The 15,110-nt window shown below is 52.5% G+C and overlaps 3 protein-coding genes across 3 annotated transcripts; 2 read left to right on the forward strand and 1 right to left on the reverse strand.

Annotated features, from left to right (window-relative positions):
- Positions 1-2,446: 2,446 nt before the first annotated feature.
- C8A04DRAFT_36983 (uncharacterized protein) lies at positions 2,447-3,174 on the forward strand (the record flags this gene model as incomplete). Its single annotated transcript, XM_062783722.1, has 2 exons — positions 2,447-2,586; positions 2,631-3,174. 2 exons carry the CDS (start codon positions 2,447-2,449, stop codon positions 3,172-3,174), a joined length of 684 nt encoding a protein of 227 aa, XP_062637309.1.
- Positions 3,175-3,460: 286 nt separating this feature from the next.
- On the reverse strand, positions 3,461-5,242 carry C8A04DRAFT_28282 (kinase-like domain-containing protein; the record flags this gene model as incomplete). Its single annotated transcript, XM_062780585.1, has 1 exon — positions 3,461-5,242. One exon carries the CDS (start codon positions 5,240-5,242, stop codon positions 3,461-3,463), a length of 1,782 nt encoding a protein of 593 aa, XP_062637310.1.
- Positions 5,243-7,580: 2,338 nt separating this feature from the next.
- On the forward strand, positions 7,581-8,795 carry C8A04DRAFT_28283 (uncharacterized protein; the record flags this gene model as incomplete). The annotated part of the gene is made up of 1 exon (XM_062780586.1): positions 7,581-8,795. One exon carries the CDS (start codon positions 7,581-7,583, stop codon positions 8,793-8,795), a length of 1,215 nt encoding a protein of 404 aa, XP_062637311.1.
- Positions 8,796-15,110: the final 6,315 nt, after the last annotated feature.

Consider the following 15,110-nt stretch of genomic DNA (forward strand, 5'->3'; position numbering starts at 1 on the left):
TATAGTGGACGCAAGAGATCATACAACTTATGAACACCTCACAAGCACCATCATCTATCCCGTCAACGCATCATGTTCACCCCAAATTAAGATGAAGCAAGGGACATGGAAACATGGTCCGAGACACCACAAACCAACGCCACTTATCCTAATATGACCCAACCACCCATGCGTTCAACCATACCAACGAACCAGACGAATCGATCACTAGGTTTTTGCTCCGAACTAAGTCTTCACTTAGGACAAAAGCTTTGGGACGACGCGGGGCTCGGCGTCGATCAATCGGTTGTGAGACCTGGTAGCTAAGGGGTCTGAGCGCCGTGTAAACCTGGAGCGGATTGTGCTCTGCCGCTCACATCCCCTCACATCAGGAGATCTCGAGCGATCCAGCTGATGTTGTAAATGTCCCAGAGTCTTGCCAGAGAATCCATAATGAGCTGTGATGTGCGTCGTCATGAGTCTCATACATGGGTTTGACGTGCCAAGCAGTCGTCCCGTCTCGTCTCATGGGGTTATGCCCCTGTTTGGTGTCAACCCGTTTTATATTCCCCTGGATTTCAAGAGAAGCTTCAGTTTGACCTTTCTTAATTCGGGAAAGGCATTCGGTAAAAAATTCCGGCGTTGTGGGAATGAGGTGGTCCCACTACCCCAGGATATTTTAAACCTCATCCTGTTGTTGTGGCCGCGATATCTAATTATTTGTGTTAATTAATTACATTGGGACTCCCTCCAGAAAGAATCAGGAAGCAACGATAGGTCCCCGGCAATTGTAAAATGTCGATTGAATAGGACAAGCCATATTGCTGGACCCCTAATAACACATATCAAGAGTTTTTTAGGGGCAGGAGTAGGTTACGGATACACTACCTACCTAGTTACTCTGAAACGGTGCCCGCCGGGTTCTGACAGCGGAAGAACATAACCCAAATTTAATCATTCGCCAATTACACATACCCACGAATAGGACAGTATAAACTAAACTATTAACTATAAAAAGGATAACGTTACCTTAAAAATTGGTTACAACGGTGTACCCACCGCCCTAAATAGAACTTTATACGTAAAAAGAGAATGAAAATTTAAAAAGACAAAGCAGCTTTATATTGGCCAAGTAGGACAGTAGTTATCGATGATTAGGGGACTCATCACCGAACCCAGAGACACCATAAGACAATCGAGTGATTCGACTTAGGTGGTGACCTAATCTATTGCAATCTTGGACGGATGTAGTAGTGCAGCTCATCATCAACCTTGAAATGAAGATCTCATAAATTCTAGAAAAATTACCGTCTCGAGTTAGGAAGGATAATTTGTGAATACAATTCCATAGTAATTAGACGTTTTAAGAATTGAAGATGATATGTCAGTCCTTTTGTTTATTAGTTACGAGAAATAATTCACGACAAATGGAACAAAAGAAAATAGGGCTGCATCAACAGAAGCATCGAGATAATCTCAAAGACGAAACAACAAGGCGTCAAAAAGAGTCTTTACAGAACCTTCCAATTCTTCAAACACATCGAGGCAATGGAGTCGCTTCGTACAACTGGATTGTCTCACAATGGCGAGCGAACGAGAGACAATCCTAAAATAACTCGAAACCTTGAGATACGCGGCAAAGCAAGACAACGCCTTTCATCTTAATCATCCCACGGTCATTGACATTCCCATCCACAACCAACCGATGGGAGCTATTAACAAAACCATTCTCGTTCCTGCAGCCACCATGCAAACGCATTCTTGGCGTGCTCTGATAATGCTCCAGCTGCGTCGATTTGAGCAAGTTTCTCATGCCCATTCCCCAGCTTCCACTCCCACGTTCCCACGCGACCTGAAGGTGGTGCCGGGATCCCCCAGTCCTGGGACAACCTGAAAGTTCAGACCAGAGGAAAGAGAAACCCACAACTCGCCACGTACTTGCCTTTTCAGGCGGTTGTGGCCCGCCGCTCCAGCGCCTGATTGGACTGTGTCAGAGCTGCTCTGATCCCGGGCGAGTGGGTGCTTGGGTGCATGCGGATGGAGCCTGGCCGCCAAGACAACTCCCCCGAGGGCGAGGGGCTGGCAGGCGGGGTAAAAGACAGGAACAGCCCTTGTTCAGTTCACGAGTTTGGAAAGCGAATTCACTGGTGCAGTTAGATTTATCTGGGCATTTGTGGAACTTTTGGTAAAATTTAGAGAAAGAGGAATAAGCTATGCGGCGTGCAAGAGTGAGAGCCGCGTTCGGAAGGATAACGTGCAGCATGGGTGCAACCGAGACGCTAGGAAAAGTGCGATGGTGAGAAATGGGGGCGATATAAATACAATCGTGTGCTCCGTGATACGGATTAAATTTTCTTCTGCAGTACAATCCTCATTCAAGGTTTCTGTCCCCAATTGTGTCTCTCAAACCCGTTCCCAACTTCCACTCCCATCTGCCTACGCATCTAAACCAGGGCGATCGGTCAATATGGCCCCACAAACACTCCTTCTCCTCGCCGCGGCGAGTCTCGCTCACGCTCACTTTGGCATTGAGTACCCCCCTATGCGCGCCAACACCCTGAGCAGCGAGAACGAAGAGATCTACTCCCAATGGATCAACCCATGTTTGTGCCCCCCCTCTGATCTCTCATCCTACTTACCCAATGCTTAAGACTGACACTTTTCCCCCTCCTACAAGGTGCCGGCGTCCCCACCAACATCACAAACCGCCCCATCACACCCTGGCCTCTCACCGGCGGCTCCATCAAACTCGACCTCCACCACCCCTGGACCTACGTCTTCATCAACCTCGGTCTGGGCCCCGACGTCGGCAACTTCAACTACACCCTGACTGAACCCTTCTGGAACGTAACCGGCAAAGGCACGCTGTGCATACCACACCTGGAGGTGCCAGCCGACTTGCCTGTGACGGATGGGTCCAAGGGCAGCCTGCAGGTGGTAACTCTTGGCGCGGACGGGAACGCGTTGTATAACTGTGCGGATATTGAGTTTAAGAAGGATGCGAAGGTGTTGGGTGGGGACCAGTGCAAGACGGATGAGGGTTTGTCGGTTGCGAATGTGACTGCGGCTGGGTCGGGGGACGCGACGAATGGTGATGATAAAGGGAGTGCGGCGTCCGGGCGGACGGTGGATGTGGTAGCATTGACGTCGGTCGCGGCGTTAGTGTCGGTGTTTGTCCTGGGCTTGAGTGTTTGAGAAGGAAATGTTGTGGATAATTAATGAGGTATCAGGCGATTGATGCGAGTTTACGAAGAGAGACCCAACCCTTCCCCCCCCCTAATATCCCAAATGAATGTCGTATTTGTTAAAAATGCTCTGTAACTATGTGGTATCGTCCTGCAATCATGGTCCTCTGAACCCAAACTAACATCCCCCCGCCATGACAAATCCTTAACTGTCCAAATTATGGCCCTGATGCCAAATCCGAAAAAGCAAATTGGTATTGTACATAACACAACCATATATCCTCCATGCATCCCCCTCACCTATCCGGGCCTGTGTCAACAAACAACTGGTTGACAATATCCGCCGTGGTCAGGCGCTGTCCTGGGTTCGGGGCTAACATCCCGTGCACCAGCCGCTCTAGCTTGTCGCGTGGGTCCAGGCCGGCCCTCACCTCATTCACCTCATTTAACCACGACCGCATATGCGACACAGCGGTGCTTTGCAGATGCGGCCGTTTCTCGTGGACGTGCGCAATCGTCCAGTACAAGTGCCGGGGGTGTCGACGGTCAGATCGGATATCGGGCCACGAAATCTTGCCCATGACGTACAGCATCACCACCCCCAATGCCCATACATCGCTGGGGGGCCCCCGCTGCCGGAGACCGATGTACTCCGGGGGCACATACCACGGTGTCCCGCCGCCCGTGGCGATGGCACCCTTCTCGGATGATAACCCCATGTCGCACAGCACCGCACCGCGCTCCCGGCTGTACAGGATGTTACCGGGTTTGATGTCGTTGTGGTCTAGGCGCAGGCTGTGGAGATACTGCAGCCCGCTGGCGGCATCTTTTAATATCCTGAGAGCATCGGACCGGTTGCCCGAGAAAAGATCTGTCCCGGCCGTACGCCAGACGCCTCTCGCAGACAGGTCCCGGCCATCCACGGGCTCCATGTAAAGGGATAGGAACCGGGCGTCTCCGCCATAGATCTGCACAATATTCTTGTGCTTCAGCTTCTCCTGGTTCTCCAGTTCCCGAAGCCACGTCTGAGCCTGGCGGATGACGGTCTTGGCGAGTGCACCTTCGTTTGGGTTTGCGGTGGATGGAAGGCCAGTCTTGAGCACCTTGGCGACGACGTACCGGCCAGGTGCGTCTGAGTACTCCGCCGTGAAGACGCTGGACAATGTTGTGGATGCGATCTGGTCCTTTTTTGTGATGGTGTAACCAACAAGGCCTGCCTTGCGCACTTCCAGCGTCTCGTTCGGTTGAAGGTCCAGTAATGGTTGACCAGTTGAGGCGACCAATTCTTGGTTCTTGGCTCCCGCGGGGACGAACCGGATGACGCTGTTCTCCTTCCCGTCCGCGGCTGGGTTGGTTGGCCGCCGTTTCTTCTCCGGACTGGTGATGTCGTCCTCCCCTGAAACAAACGACCGCTTGCCGGAAGAGTTGACGACGTCACTGCTAGATCCGGACGTGTCGGAGGCCGCGGAGAAACTTGAGGCGGTCCGTAACCGAACTGGCCGTCTCTCGAGTAATCGAAAGTCTAGCAAATCGGTCCCGTCCATGTTGATCCGCCATGTCCCAGGCGTAAGAGACTTGTTAAATTCTGGATTCACTTCGTAGGTGGCGCCCCGGATTTCCTCTGGGTCATGTGATACCCTGGATAGAGTAAACGGTACATTGGAACGGTTGGAAAGAATTTGGTTGTCACTTGCAGGATCATAAAAAATGATGCAGGCCAACCGTCGGTCCGGGTTTCGGTAGTCCGGGATGCTCACCGTGAAACTGATGTCACGGTCCGTCTGCCGGACGGCCAGCACCTGTTGGGGCGACTCCTCCTCCTCCTCGACCACCTCGGGGCGTAATGAAAGCGGCATCACATTTTGGTCTTCACGCACAGTCCGGTCCCGAGTCAGCGGCCGCATCAAAATGCGGATGTCGTCGTCCGGTGGCACCACCAGTTTGTCCAAGGGAACGGCCGTGTTGATTGCGTTGAGTTGCTCCGCCCGGGACCGTTGGAGGCGGGTCTGGATCTCGGTCTGTGAAAACGGCTCCGTCTTGTCCTCGGACAACTCCGAGTACTCCCTGGCGTCACCCATAACGGCGCCGGGATAGGGCTTCTCGCCTCAAATCAGGAAAAAAGAAGACCAACAGATGTCGAGTCAGAGGTGCGGGAACGAGTGAGCGCTTGAGTGTTGGTGCAATTGTAAGTGTGTGAGTGTGTGTGGCAAATACGTGGGTTCTGGCCGAATCGACAGGGCAAGGCGTCCGGACGCAGGGGCGCAAAGAATGAGCCACCCGGGGTAAAATAAGAGCTAGACTGCGGAGGCAACCAGGGCAAGAGGAAAAGCGGAGCGACGAGCGAGTTACGGCGACTGAGAATAGAAGATTGGGGGGGGAAGTTGGGGGAAAGAGAAAATATGGGATTGCGAAATAGATAAACAGAACGAGGACAGAAGCGATTCCTACTTTTGCGAGTCCTATTTCGCATCGGTGATGGGAAAGGACGACACCTCGCCTTGAGGACAAGAGATACGTCTGATGGATGACCATCGAAGCAGTCAGATGGGCCCCCGATGATGGCGCGCGGGGGACAGAGGCGAGCCCTGCTGATGGGGCATCAGCCTCATTCGGCGCGCGGTGATTGGAGAGGTGGCATCGAAACTCTCAGAAGGGGACAGGCGACGGGTGCCTGGCACCGGGCCGTCGTCGCATGTGGGAGGAAAAATGAGCCACAGAGCCACAGTTCAAGGTGAGCGAGATGCCCGCCTGCGCCCTCTGCTCGACTTCGAGCCACAGGAGCGAGGTGGCGTATGACATGAACCGTTAAAAAGTAAGGAAGGGTTGAAGAAAGGATATCAGCTGTGGTGCTCAGGTGTTAGATTTGGGTACTGGGGCGGGCTATTTGTTGGTTTGATTTAAGACCCGGGTGCTCCCGCCAGGCTTCCCAAGTCATGGTTTGCCTTGCGACAATGGGATCCCTTCAGCTCGCCGGCAGGACTGGTTCGACAGAGAGACAGGGAAATGGCGGGCGCAGGAATCTGCTCGAGATCTGGTCGGGCGAACTGGTAGTGGGGCTGTGGGAAATGCGCGCGCCAGCTGGCTGACAGTGCTTCGCAGCCGGATCTGTTCCTCGCCAGCCGTGAGCTTCGGCCGACCGACTGCATGAGAGCAGTCGCGTGGTTGGCTGGCTCAGCAGCCGGGCAAGCCGGACTTGCCGGCGGACATTTGAATTCGACAGGTTTGGGGTTGCCTCAGGCCAGATTTGCATCCTCACGCCCCCGACGCCATCGTCCACACACCCTCCGAAAAGAACTCCGATGGGAAGCGCTGGCGTCATCACGAGGCCACCTGCAGCCGCCAGACCCAGCGAGGGCGAGATCTGAAGCGCTGCTGGGTTTCAAACGGGGCCGGCCGGATGGCTGTGTTTTTGCCTTGCCACTCGTCTTCCCGGGCCGCGAAGGCTGACGCTTGGACAGACAAGAAGTCTCGTACCATTTAACCTGGTGCACGAATTGCTAGCCAAACCATACCAGTGAAGACATTTTGAAGAATTGTTCTGCCAGGTGGTGAGCGAGGAGGAGGGGAAACAAAGCATTGGGGTGGAATGAAAACCCCATTGCCCCCTTCTTCACTCTCCTTGTTAGTTAGGACCAGGAGGAGGACCGGGACTTCTTTGGACAGTTGGACAGATTTGGTTGTGTGTGTTGGATGACCAAGGTTGCGACACAAAGGTGGCACCGCCGTAGGTTGATGCGTTCTGCGATTGGACAAGACAAACGGCTGATTTCGCATCCTGCATTCAGCCCTACTCATGATTGGCTAGGGCTGAAAGGGAGGCCCACCATGCAAAGGTCCCTGCAAAAGAATGTGGTATCATTGGTGTGAAATGTGGGGATTATCTATCCCTCGCAGGAACACAACGTATTATTGGTTGAACTTGCTGCACTCGGAATGGGGCGTGGCACGCAGGTTTTGTGTTCCCGCATCGGGCAGCCAGGATCTCGCCCCCACACCCGATTTTCCAACACTCCGTGGGTCCCCGGTTCTAGGACTCTGGTCCGCCCGGCCGCCAGCAACACTCCCTTTGACCATTTTCACCTTTGTCTCATCATCACTCATCAACACGCACCCGCCATTCGAATCGCATCTTCTCCTTTTAGCCAAGGACCTCAACTCTCCACAATTCGATCAATTACACTACACAGACGTCACGATGCCCTCTTCGATACCCCTCGCTTAAATGGCTCGCAAAACAAACATCACACTCGAGCCTCACAGTACTAGCAAGCACTCGCATTTTACGGTTCCCCCTTTCGGTCTCCTCTCCAGCAATCCTATTGCAGGACTCACTCAAACCTGCCAACGCTTTCAACCCTTTCAACCCCTTCAACCCTCGACAGCACACTCCGAACCCCAATCACCGGCCGCCGGAGGATGGACGATCCCTCCGATTGTAGTTGGACATGGCCCTTCTGGAAATTCGGGCTGAAGAAGGACGACCTGTTCGGCGCTCTCCATGAACGCTATAACACGGTCCCTTCCCCTATCCTTGACCCCGAAGCCTTCCACCACGACGTCTACGAGTTATCTCAGAAAGCCGCCAACCCCGATGAGTTCCACAACCTCCTCCAGTCGCGCAAGGAACAACGCCTTCGCGAGCTGAACGAGACGCTCGAGTCGGCCGCTGTCGAGATCATCGCTAACCCGACCCTCATCGGTACGGAGCAGTGGCAGTACGCTGTCCAACTCTTCCGCACCAAGTCGCTGGACTCACTCGTCCGCTATTACGCATCATACCTCCCATCTGATCACCCCTGGTACAAGTCGGCGAGCTCGTCGACGAGCTCCGAGACGGGTAGCGTTGGGTCGCTGACGGACTCGCACGGCTCGTTTGAGGACGAGGAAGAAGAAATCCCGTTCATGGATGAGCCGTTTGAGTACCCCAGCTACCCTAAACAGGCTGCTCCTCTTTCTCCTCGATCCATGACGATGTGCTCCGACTCATCGGTTGCCTCGCCGATTGGCGCGTCCCATCACGAGTTCGATTTCGAGGAACAATCCACGCCTGCCCGAACACTCTCCTTTTCCGAATCTGAACCGGACTGCTGTGCGATGTCTACGTCCGGCTCGCCCTGCGGTTGCGAGGAAGATTCGAACCAGTCATCCACATCTACGACCGCGTCCAGGTCGGTTACCCATGGTGGTGAGCATATCGCTGCCACCCCCTCTACAGAACCATCAACTTCGGGAGCGGCCACACTCCCAAAGCACACTCTCGATACCACAGACTCTGAAACACCAACACCCAAACCCGAAACACATACCACATCATCATTCTTTGCCGATACGAAGGCGACACCCAGCCAACAACGGCGACACCGCAGTTTATCACCATCACGCCCACACCCCCTCTCGGAGCGCGATCTGGACCAGGTTCTTAGCGCGCACCGCGATCCTCGCAACGCACAGCGTTTGCAGCTTAGTCGGAGGGAAAAGGGGAAAGAGAGGGAACGTGAGCGGGAATGTAGCCCAGCTATGCACAGGCGAAGAAGAGGAAGCCCAGGTGAATCAAGTACCAGGATACAGAAACCGCTGGCCGAGGTGGGACGGTCAAGGCCGCGGACCCGGAAGTGGGCGGAAGGCAGCTAGCATATTCTGTGGCGTTTATGGAGTTCAGGAGAATTGGTGGTGGATGGGCGCGCCGATACCCTCTGTACATATGTCCTCTACATATTTTTGCTTGTTTACGGTAATGTTTTTCCCGTCACCATTTGGTGTTGTTTTCCAGCTGGTGATATCTTTAATGTGGTGTTGTGGTTGCAAGTGCAACGGTCTCGTGATATCTGTTTCCCCGCCCCCGCATTACCGGTTAGGCTTCCCCATACCCCCAGGCTGCTTCTGACAACCTCGCTGGCCAGACGTTCATCTCAGCGTCTCCTGCTCTTAACAGTGCATCGAACATAATCTCTCCAGGGCCGCGCTCAACTGTTACCTACCTGCTCTACTCCAGCTCCCAGCCTTCGTTCATTCCCCGAAATCTCTCATGCCTAACAAGCAGGACTAACAACTCGACGTCAACCAAGCCGTTGCTTTCGCCCAGGGTTTCAGGCCAGCAAACCGCTGCCCCCTCCTCCCCATCCCCCATTCTAGATCTTCTTTTTTTTTTCTGTGTGCACACATGATGACTTCTGACCCACCACTAGGCGTGTTCCCCGGTCTTCGGGCCAGGCTCGCCAAACCGCAGTCGGGCGTTTTCCGAGACCAGTGTGTTTCCGGGCGACCAATCTGCTCGCGTGCCCGACCACCCTCTGGTTCGGGCCATGGTTGTTTCCGTGACCGCCGTTCACGGCATAACTTAATTCAGAGGCTTGTGTGTGCCAAATGGTGGATGCTTAGGACAACGCATCGGCGAGGGCATGTGCCAACTTACCGGCCTTGTGAGTTCTCAGGCCAAGTTTTGCAAGACCTGTCTCACCTCTGCCATCAACACCCGACTTCTTCGCGACGCAGCCTCTGGGAACCTTTTCCCAAGACCAAAAGGTCTGGTTTAAACCGGCTGGTGCCGGTTTCCTGCTGGATAATACAGCAGGCTGATGCGGAGATCCTGCATCCCGGTGACGCGGTTAGCAAACGCCCAATGCCGGACAGCCGCGTCGGTTCCGCTGACTATTCACGCACATGAGTCAAGGTTTTTAGACTCGAACGTGCTGAAGGAACGATGCGTTTTTGTCAAGGCTGAACGGTAAAGTCTCAGACCATTTGGTTGGACGAAATCGACCCAGTGAGGCGCAGCCTGGTGGTGAGCCTGGTGTGCCTGGGCCTGATGCTGACGAGATTATGGTGGGTAACACACCGCATCGCATCGTATGTGCACTCACAAAGTAATCTACGAAGAGGTACTATTTAAGGTAGGTGCAGTAGACATTTGTACCGTTGCCTTGTGAGATGCCTTGCTATCTTCCTGGTGGCGGTTGGGACCAGGCCGTGTAGCCCAAGCTGAGAACCACCGGTGCAAACCTCGGCATGTAAGTTCGAGCACTAATTTTGTCGCGTATTTAACACATAATGCGTCCCTTTATTCCCGTCCCTGCGTCAGCATCATATTTACTGTTATTCGATTGTGAACCATGCCCAGAATGATCTTTTTCTCACCCTGAGCGCCTTGCGATCTTCCGACTTTCCAGGCGTCAACCACAGAGGCAAATCGGTCTCTCCCGTGTCAGCTACATGCAAGGGTGTGCACAGCGGCCAGCAAATCCAAGCGGCCCATCAGTTGGAAAGCATATTCGTAGATCACGGTGCCAAAACATAAGTGTGTGTCACATATCCCCACCCACATTGGACGTTAACTTGCATGCGTGTCCGGTGCTTCGTCCCCACCCCCTTCTCTGTTGGCCCCCGCCAGTTGATGTTGAGCGGCCGCTCATGAACTAACTATAACGGGTGGGGTTCCGGATAAGTCGCACTCCTAGGCGGACACATGACAGTCGTCAGTCTGTTAAACGTCGACCCATACGTAAAGGTTCAATACATGTACCAGGGTTCACGACCCTCCTTGGCTTTGCTGTGCGGCCTATCCATTCCCACAGACTTACCTAGAATGGTGGACTCAGCACTTAATTAACACATCCAAGATGGTATTCCAAAACTTAGTACCGATATCTGTGATCTTCACCACCGCCTTCTGTGGGAATTTCGTCAGCACCTAAGGGATACCCGTGATAAGCAACTGTGACTGCTCTTGAACCAGAGGGAAAAATTGGGGTTTAAGATCAAGATTTTCTCAGAGTTGGGGACATGGGAAGGGGTATATAAGATTGCCCTAAATTGAAGGTTCCCAGACTGGCCGAGGTGATAGATAGACAATAGGGTTATATCAAATACTGCGGTTGTAGTTGATAAGCAGATAAACCTACTACCTCCTGCACCCCTCATACCATTTTCAACCCTCGTTTGTAGTAGAGTGGTAGGTATATATATGCCTTGCCTTCTCCTCATATGATATTACGCTCAGCTTAATTTTTGGTATATTCTTTAAAACATCTTGTTTGCAACCCATCATATTCCATCTCCGTATCCCGCCTTCTTGATTACCGAGCACATGAAAACCCTGATCGGCCGGTCCTGTATTTCGTGTAGCCGAAGTCGATCCCAGATAGCCTCTGCCGACATGACTGATCGACGATACGTCCAGTTAGCACCATCATAACGAGCCATTCATTTCAACACACATCGGGTAATGATCACGTACTTGCAGCGGGGTGGTCGATCTTATTGCCTAGCACTAAGAATGGTACCCCATCTTGCGACAGAATCAAGAATTAATTATCATGGTTAAGAGTGCGCAAGATCGAATGATAATGGCTTAAACCTGGAGTGTAGGTGCATGGGAAGTTTAATTGAAGCCGTTGAGCAAAGGGGGGAAAAGTGCGCCCAGAACCGACTTTACATAGGTATACACAAAGACCGCCCTTCACATATGTGACATCAGCCTGAGTCGTCATCTCAAGAATTTAACACAGTGGCGTTGCTATGAAGATACCCGTTCGGGCACTTCCAACCCCCGCTTTGGCGGGAATTAACCAATCACAGATATCATCATAGTATACACCAACAACGTCCTACGTATCTAGGGATACTGCGAACATTAAGCTGGTGTTTCGCTGTGACTGGTGCTCTTCCACGGTCAACCTCCCACACACCATACACCGCCTCCGTTCCGAACAGGAAAGCTTACCTAAACAGGATAGTCGCGCTCAACCCTGCACGTATGTTACCTGCGAAGCGGTGCTGCGATGTACACAGGATGCGAAGACCGTTTGGAGGTGAAAGGGGGTCGGGAAGGGACGTTCGGGCCCTTGCATGTCCCTTCCTTATCGCTGACTGGACGCCGCGAGCCTCGACAAGTTCGCGACGGTCACCCGTATCCCTCTGAGGAAATCTTGAACAGAAGGCGTGGTTTGTTCGCACCTTACATTCCGGGTTGTCGCAGTTCTCCTTCGGTCTTTCTTTAGTTCTTTCGGCCCATCGGAGCCTCGGCAGGGCCGACCCTCAGGTCCCCTCGCCCATCGCCAACCGCGCACGCACCCGCGTTTTCCTTTTTTTTTCTTTTTTTTTTATGTTTTTCTTTTCTTTTTTTTTTGTTTTAGGTATTCCTTGTTTTTATTTTTGTGATTCATTTTGTTTTGTTTTGTTTAGCGATAGATTTCCGATTTCCAAGGCCTTCCCGGGCGCGACCTAGCGTTTAATGACAACACTCAGTCGAGTGGTTGGCGTCTTCCTTTCTTCGTTTGCCTACAGAATAACCTAGTCCTTAAGCTATAGGCTTTCGGGGTCGGCGATGAACTTCCCATTTCTGTAACCCAGTCGAGCTAGTCGTCAACAGACTAGACATTCTTCTTCTTGACCTTTCGGAGGATTCCGGTCCTTGAGATATGAGCTTTCGATATTGACGACTCAAATCCGATTCCATAGCCCGGTGGTGTTAGCAGTCAACGGACCAGATCGTCGTCTTTGGTTCGTCTTTTGAAAGCCCTGGGCCTCACAATATAGTGGAGAGCCTAGCCCGGAGTTACCGCGCTGTCGTACTCTCAAAGTGTGTCACAAGCCTTGCGTGAGCCATCTCTCCGCTCCGGGAAGGGTGCATGATGATGATGAGCTAATGTTTATTGCCCAATAGTACCGCCACGGGTGATCCTCGATCACCATTCATGTTTTGTACGCGCTGAACATCGTCACTCCCAAGTAACATACTGCCCACCTGTTCCTGGATCTACAGCACCACTCTATCACCACTGGGGTTTCATTGACATCACATGCTGCTAGACGACGGCTTTTGCTGTGCTTTATCAGTGCCAGCTTCTTCACCGGCACACTAAAGCGCTTATCTTAGCGTTTAATTATGCTGTCGCAGACCAGTTCCACAAACGAGTCTAGCGGGGGTGATCATCCACATGTTATTTATACATCAATGTGTAACTACTCTGGCCGCCGGCGTTTGCGAAGAAGACTCAGCGAAAAAGACCCTTTCTCGACAAGCAACGACTCTTTTTAAGTTAATGCACGGTCAACGCAGAGCAGGGAGTACGTATCCCTGGACCCGTTTCCTGGCGAGGATCTGAGGATGTTCCCTATCGCGCCGGCAATGGTCCGTCGTTCTTATTACCTCGAGGTGACGTGGGATCGATGTTTGCGACATGGTGGGTGATTAAGGGGCTGGGATCATTCGGTGAAGTGGCTCCATCTGGAAAACAGACCGAAGGAAGTGTAGGACTGACTGTCTGGAAGATGAGGGATATGCTGTACATGGTTTGACATCATCGTTAAAAAAGTGGTTTAATTACGGCATTATGGAATGCAAATATTAATGAATCCAATGCAGTCTATCAGCCTTTTGTATCTGTGAACTCGAGTTCGCCCATCGACTATCTTGAGGCCATGGCACGCCTATGATTATTACTTGATTACACTGCTGAGGTTATCCTTCCCCGAGCTTTGGTGGTGCAGCTTTTTATTTGTACCACAACCGGCTCGGTCGAATGTAGCCCACGTGGCATGCAGTCAACAGTCAGCAGTCATAGAAAAGTCATAGGGTCCGTAGGTACCTTGTATTAGGTCCATGTTGTGCTCGAGATTACAAACCTGCCGCAACAATGCTTATCCTCACCCGGTCAGGTAGCGGCGGACTCCCCTCGGGATCTGGCAGCATGACTGACAGACTGAATCAATGCGCCTAAACAGCAATCGGGCAGACAACGTCTGGTCGGATAATACGCCAGATCGGTTGGCGAATCAACTTGTTTCCTGGGTGATCCGGATTTAAGATCAAGATTCCGGGAGCGTCGGGGACGCAAAAAGGGGTGTACGGGATTGCCCCAAACAGAATGTTCCCGGGCTGACCGAGGTGATCGATAGGCAACGGGAGTATTTTGAGTGCCGCCACTGCGGTTGGTGGGTGGATAAGTTTCGGGTATGCAAGCCGTGAGGTTACTTGTGATTAAAAACCCCGCATCGGGGGTGCCGAAAGGAGAGATCAATCGTTTGGGACATTCGTGTCGTTGCCGGTGACATGGCATCCACGAAACACATCACAGTAAGAAACTCAAACGAGTGCCTCTCAGTTGTGTTATCAATGCGTTCCACCGCCACGATGTGAAGGCACACAGGTGTGTGAAAATGTCATTTCCGTGGCAGATCTGCGAGTATTTCCAAGGGGATGTTCAAGACAAAAAGCCCCGCAACTAACTTTACCCCGCCGAACCGGCGTGCTGCCCCTCCAATGTCCCTCCGCCAAACCAAACCCCACAACCCCCGAGAGCAGTGGTTCCAACAAAGTGCTGACCAGCCGCATGACAGGCCAGTAAAAAGCAGGGACAACGCCGGAACAGGCATTTTCCAGAAAACTAATCAACTAATCAACCGATTACAAAGCAATGGAAGAATTCCAACCTCGGACGGCCCCCACCAAGTCTTGATCTTTTGCACAAACTTCGTCTGCCTACACCCCGCAATAAAATCCGAAAATCCGGCGCGATGTGATGCGGGTACACATGGAATGTCGTCACAGTCAAGAACTATTGCGATTGATTGTAACCTTTTTACGACTCCTTGTGGCCCATGATGGCACTTGGTCCACAGTTTTAACCCAGCAACAAGAAAATGAGAACGGTGGGGTTCCAATAGATCGAGTCAAGGTGACAAGGTCCCTGTCACCCTCCCGCGTCTAAAAGGGGGGTCGGACGGGCCCTGGGGCCGTGAGGAGGGGCAGCTAAACCAAATGGTGCCGTCATAGGTAAATAAAAAGGCACCATGTCCCGCTCGTTCCCATCCCCGACTCGGGTGACTTCTTCCCAGCTCTATCAACTCTTCTCGTTTCGTTCTTCCTCTTCCCAGGCGACTGGACCTGTCAATTGGCGCGCTTTTACAACAACGACGCAGAAACAAACGCAGAAACCACCCGTAAAC

This window comes from Dichotomopilus funicola (genome assembly GCF_033296635.1).
Source record: "Dichotomopilus funicola strain CBS 141.50 unplaced genomic scaffold C8A04scaffold_28, whole genome shotgun sequence".
Classification (NCBI taxonomy): domain Eukaryota; kingdom Fungi; phylum Ascomycota; class Sordariomycetes; order Sordariales; family Chaetomiaceae; genus Dichotomopilus; species Dichotomopilus funicola.